Source organism: Cebidichthys violaceus, unplaced genomic scaffold (assembly GCF_023349555.1).
Source record: "Cebidichthys violaceus isolate CVI_PGR_0920_01 unplaced genomic scaffold, fCebVio1.0.p SCAF_29, whole genome shotgun sequence".
Taxonomy (NCBI): domain Eukaryota; kingdom Metazoa; phylum Chordata; class Actinopteri; order Perciformes; family Stichaeidae; genus Cebidichthys; species Cebidichthys violaceus.
The window spans coordinates 2,638,615-2,644,712 of record NW_027176472.1 but is presented as its reverse complement, the minus strand read 5'-3'; the positions used below and the strand labels follow the sequence as shown (position 1 = coordinate 2,644,712).

At 45.1% G+C, this 6,098-nt stretch overlaps 1 protein-coding gene across 1 annotated transcript; it reads right to left on the bottom strand.

Annotated features, from left to right (window-relative positions):
* Positions 1-906: 906 nt before the first annotated feature.
* LOC137880651 (E3 ubiquitin-protein ligase TRIM35-like) lies at positions 907-3,144 on the bottom strand. Its single transcript, XM_068722135.1, has 2 exons — positions 3,010-3,144; positions 907-2,933 (listed from the first exon to the last, which is right to left on the bottom strand). The coding sequence occupies exon 2, from the start codon at positions 2,914-2,916 to the stop codon at positions 1,528-1,530; it is 1,389 nt and encodes a 462-aa protein (XP_068578236.1). The 5' UTR covers positions 2,917-2,933; positions 3,010-3,144; the 3' UTR covers positions 907-1,527.
* Between the last annotated feature and the right edge of the window lie 2,954 nt (positions 3,145-6,098).

Here is a 6,098-nt window from a genome sequence, read left to right as displayed (position 1 = left end):
TTCAATTTCATGGCAAATGAATGTGTCATTTGGAGTTTTTATGTGAGACTTTCATGTCTTCTATTCATCACATCAGCTTCATGCTTGGTGGTAGTGTTGATGCATGCTTTTCATGCTAAGTCACTGACAGTGAAAACCCAGTTCACGTCTTTAGGTGCTCTCAGCAGCGAGGAGGGGAGAAGTTACTCTGCAGTGAATTCAATTCTGTTACATTTGGTGCACTTTTCTGTCCCCAGAGGTGAATTCTAATTTCAGTAGAAACCAAGAAACCTTAAATGAATGCATCATGTATTCTTTATATCTGTTTGCCTCACCCTAAGCTTACCTGTGCAGGTGGAAGGTTCCAGTTCGGTGAGGCTGGGAGGGTAAAATGACATTCAGTGATCTGTAGAGAAGATGGGTAGCTGCTTCCTTTGTAGTTGTTTTTGCTTCGGATGAAGTTACTTTTATTGGCAGATTTCACAGGGGTTCATTTTTGCCTGTTTCATGAATATATTTGTTAATTTAAGGCCCTTTTCACTAGAAAGAATCCATGGTGAGTTAATTATTTAACAACAAAAATATGACACTGTACATTAGGAAAGATTAAGTCGTTCATTGTGGGCTGTCACCGACATCGTTGACAGACTCAAAGTCAAGAATAAGAGGTTAAATTAATGTTGACAATTCACAGTTCTACCGGTACAATCTAACAAATGTCATAAACACAACACAGAGTGAGCAGTTAATAAGAAGATGGAATGGTGCTGTAGGATAAACTATAGGCTGTAGGCAGAACTCAACTGATGGAAACTCACTGAAAACACTTTTACAGACAGAATCATGTTTTATTTATTATATTTAATGATCAAATCAAAATTGTACAAATATTTCAGATACTTCTATATGTATATATTGTATAAAACTGACACCATAATGTAAGATAAAGTTTGTTGCATCTGATCAATGATTGGCCCCTCAAACATGCAGTTATTGATACATTGATGATTTAATCTTTATTTTTATTCCATCAGCTTCCACAAAGTGGTTGCTGCTCTTCATTGATCCACACACACAAGTCAAAATAATAAACAACAACTTAAAATGACAGAGTAAGTGAAAATCATTTTACATATGCAAAGGTCAGCAATAGAAACAAAAAGCAGTCTGTCGGTAACTGTCAGTGACTCCTCGGTCAGACAGGTCATTGTATAGAATTTAAGCTGAGGCTCACCTCTCACACTCCTGCTTTTATTACATACAGTGAGAGATTAAAAACCCTGATGAACACAGTGTGTGAAAGATGTGAGTGTAAATTCTTTCTGGAGTGTTCTCCAGAAAGAATTCTGACAGAAAGAATTCTGGAGGACAGCAAGCGATAGCAGTTTTCTAACCTGCTCCCACGCTCACATCTTTCACATTACAAAAATAAACATGTTTGGAATAATGAGAGAGCAGGAGGACATGTGCAGCTAAACGGGTTAAATTCAGTGACTTTTACCTTTTAAGAAAGAATCAACATCATGAATTTAATAATGATCTTTATCTCTAACTGCTCTGTTCCACTGTCACACACACCTTCATTGGTATTATATTCAGTTTATCATCAGTCCAAATGCATGGAAACATCCTCTCAGTGAAAGTGTGTGTGAAGGTGTGTATGTGTGTGTTAGTATCAGGATCAGAGAACGACAGCTTTCCTCTGTTCCAGTCCAGATTCACTCTGATCCTCTGGAGCTTCTTCTGCACTAAGAGATCAGTGAATAGAGCTGATGGTGAGTATGCTGAGTATATATCTTTATGGAACGCTATTCTCCATAATCCAGATGTTATGTCTCTCTTCCTCTGGACAGACTCTGCTAACACACCCAGTAACCAGAATGTACTGTTTCCAACCTGGACATCCCAGCTGTGAGTCCCTGAGTTAAATCCCTCAGAGCCCAGAACAGACCAGTAACCATCAATCCTCTCTGGATTATCAGGAAGCTGCTGTCTCATTCCTCCTCTCACACTGGTCAGATCTTCAGACAGGATGAGTCTTGGACCAGCAGTGTTTGGGTCCAGAATCACAGGAGTGTAGGAGACCATGTCCTTCATCTTGTTCCAGATGTTGAAGGTCAGGTTCCCCAGGTGTTTGGCCTCGTCTATCAGAGCTCCTGAGAGCAGCTGTGGATCCTCCAGCAGGAGGCGCTGCTGGACTCTTTCCACTGCAGCCTTGTAGTTGTTCAGGAATGAGACGTCTTCAGCTCTCAGCTCGTCCTCTGTGGCTCTGACTGTGTCTGAAAGAGCTGCCATCTCTCTGCTCAGAGCCTCCATCTTCTCCTTCATCATCTGACTCTTCTGCTCCTCTTCCTCCCTCAGTGCAGCCATCCTGGCCTCCTCTTCCTCCTCTAGAAACTTGTGAAGCTTCTTAAACTGCTCCTTAATCTTCCTCTCTGTGCGTCGGGCCTGGACCTTCATGTGTTCTGCTGTTTGATCAGACTTCACTTTAACTTCTTCAAAAACCTTTAACTTCTCCTTTAAGGGCTCCAGAGTTTCCTGAAGTTTCTTCTTGTGTTGTCGAGCAGCTTCATCGATGGGTCTGAATCTGTGGTCGCTGTGTTTTTCTGAAACACTGCAGACGAGACACACTGGCTGCTGATGGTCCAGACAGAAGAGTTTGAATTTCTCAGAGTGCAGACTGCAGAGAGTCTCTGAAGCTCTCTGATCTCTCTCCAGTAAGAAGGACTCACACAGGTTCTTTAATGCCAGGTTTAGAGGTGGTTCCATCTTGGAAGATCTTCTCTTACAAACTGGACACTCCTGAGTTGGTTTCTCTCTCCACCAGCTCTTCAGACAGTCTTTACAGAAGCTGTGGCTACATGACAGAAGAACAGGATCTCTGAAGACTTCATGACAGACCGGACAGCAGAGATCCTCCTCTGATCTGGAAGCCATTTTGTCTCTGAGTGAAGCTGAAAACACAGAAAATACATCAGTCATGGCTCCCCTCCCTCCTCTACTAACTTCTCTGTTTTTAGTCAAACTCACATTCAGTGTGTGGAGCGTCAGCAGGTTGAAGCAGCAGTGTTGTAGTTTTCCTCTTTTCTCTCCTGTAGCTGAACTCTCTCAGATGAAGTTGTTAGTTTGTTCTGAAGGTGAATCTGATCGTCTGTTTTCAGTCTGCGTGTCTCTCTTTAATGAGGAAGAAAGACAAACTGTTTCCTGCTTTGTCTCAAGTGAGTCATGTGAGGGTCGGAGCTTATTCACACTTCCTCTGATGAACTTTGTTGCTTCCCATGTAACACTGAGGTGTGTCTCATTCCAAAGTACTGATTCATTGATGGATATGTGGACAGATAGAGTGCAGCAGGCTGATGTAACAGTTATGATGTGATCTTAACAGGTGCTACATCTGTCAGAAAGTACAGATAGTGGCAATGTGTCATAAAGACGACCATAAGCAGATGTCAACAAACACTTTTGTAAATGAGGCTTTTGCAGAAATAGTCAACATGTTTGTTAGGCCACACAGTCAGTGTGTTTTGGTGGGAAATTTTGAATGTTCAAAATTAATTTGTAAAAATGTATTGTTCAATAAACACCTTTTAAACACAACTAAAGAGACACAAATATAAAAAAAACATTTGTCATTGCTGTTGAAATATTTATTTATTATATTTAAGAAGGAACAATGCACATACATTAACATGAGCCATATCAGTAGAGATATCAACTGTACTTCATACTTTGTACTTTATGTTCAGAACTTCATTCTCATGCAATGGATGCACTACTTCAGCGTTCATGCACAAGTTCTTGAACGCTCTGTTTCTTATAAACAGTGAATCTTTATCTCATCTGCGTTCTTTACTTTTACCTTTACGTGTATTTACCTGCTCAGTTTATTTCATTCATTGATCAGATCAGAGGAGACTGACTCTCAAAACAGATTTCTTGTCCACCTCATTCCCAGAACGAGTTATTTCACATCTTATTCCATTGTACCCAAATCTATGGCTCTGTATGTAATGTATTGGTACAACGTCACTACAAAAAAATATGACACTGTACATTAGGAAAAATTAAGCCGTTTGTTGTGGGCCGTGTCAGGTATCACAAAACGACAGACAAGAACCCAATAGCACGACACAGAAAACAGTTCAGGTGTAGAAACCGGGTTTAATAACCAGCAGATGTCAAACCAGGTAGTAATCCGCGTGGCAAACAAATCCAGTGGGAGCAGGCAAAAGGGAAGGTCCAAAGTCCAAAAAGGCAGGTCAATACACGAATAATCAGGATCAGAATCGGAATGACAGGTTGCTGGATAGCAAGGGAAACACACTAGACAATCTGGCAGAGAACTGAGGGAAATGGGCCGGTACATATACACTGAGGGGCTGATTGCTGATGAGGAGCAGGTGAGTATGGAGGTGGGGCAGGCCAGGTGAAATGAAATCAGCAATTAGTGCAGAGCGGGGGGGAGTGGCAGATTCTGAAATGACATGAGAGTTAGTGTGGCAAAACAGGAGACAGACAAATGAAAAACTAAAGCCTGGCTGAAGTTGTGACAGAACCCCCCCTTCTAGGGACGGCTCCTGACGTCCCACCGGGCTGGTCAGGATGGTCCCTATGGAAAGCTGAGATGAGGTCAGGGTCCAAGATGTTACGAGCTGGAACCCATGAGCGCTCCTCAGGGCCATAACCCTCCCAATCGACCAGGTATTGAAAACCCCTTCCCCGCGGTCGTGACTTGATGAGACGATGGACAGAGTAAGCAGGACCCCCGTCAATGAGCCGGGGGGGTGGCGGGGGTCTGGAGCTGGCTCTCCTTTACGGGTTTGATCTTGGAGACATGAAAGGTGGGATGAATTCTCATGGAGCGAGGAAGGCGGAGACGGACTGCAGCAGGGTTGATGACCTTAGTGATGGAGAACGGGCCCACAAACCTTGGGGCCAACTTCCTAGACTCTACCCGGAGTGGGAGGTCATGTGTGGACAGCCAAACCTTCTGACCAGGAGTGTAGCAGGGTGCAGGGATCCGACGGCGGTTGGCATTTCTCTGGTACCGGTTGGACGAACGCAGGAGAGCAGAACGGGCCCGCCACCAGGTGCGCCGACAGCGCTGGATGAACGCCTGGACAGATGGGACCCTGGCCTCTCGCTCCTGCTCCGGGAACAGTGGAGGTTGATATCCCCGAGAGCACTGGAAAGGAGAAAGCCCTGTTGCTGAGCTTGGAAGCGTATTGTGAGCATACTCCACCCACAGAAGCTGTTTGGACCAGGAGGTCGGTGTCTGGGATGCAATGCAACGCAAGGCAGTCTCCATTTCCTGGTTCATCCGTTCCGTCTGTCCGTTGGATTGAGGATGGAACCCAGAGGATAGGCTGACCGTGGCCCCCAACAGCTGGCAAAACTCTGTCCAGAAACGAGAAGTGAACTGTGGCCCCCGGTCTGAGACAATATCACAGGGGAGGCCGTGCAGACGGAAAACATGATGTAACATAAGTTCAGCTGTTTCTTTGGCAGATGGCAATTTAGGCAATGGAACAAACTGAGCAGACTTAGAAAATCTGTCCACAATAGTCAGAATGGTGGTGTTACCCTCTGAGGGAGGCAGTCCGGTGACAAAGTCAAGTGAGACATGGGACCATGGACGATGAGGAATAGGCAGTGGCTGAAGAAGACCAGAAGGGGCATGGCGAGCAGTCTTGTGCTGAGCACAAATCTGGCAAGCGGCGATAAACTCCTTGGTGTCCTCTTCAATGGAAGCCCACCAGAAACGTTGCTTTAGCAGAGCTAGGGTGCGCCTAACCCCTGGGTGACAGGCAAGGCGAGAAGAATGTCCCCACTGGAGGACCTGAGAGCGGAGACTCACAGGCACATACAGACGATCATCAGGGCAGGCACTGGGAGCCGGGTGGTCGGCCTGGGACCGTTTTACCTTGTCCACAATGTCCCAGGTAACTGCGCCGATGACCACCTTAGTGGGGAGGATACTCTCAGGCTGTGTGGGACAGTTGTCTGACTGGAACTGACGGGACAGGGCATCTGGTTTGACGTTCCTTGTACCTGGGCGATAAGACAGGGTAAAATCAAAACGATTAAAGAATAATGCCCATCTGGCCTGACGGGAGTTC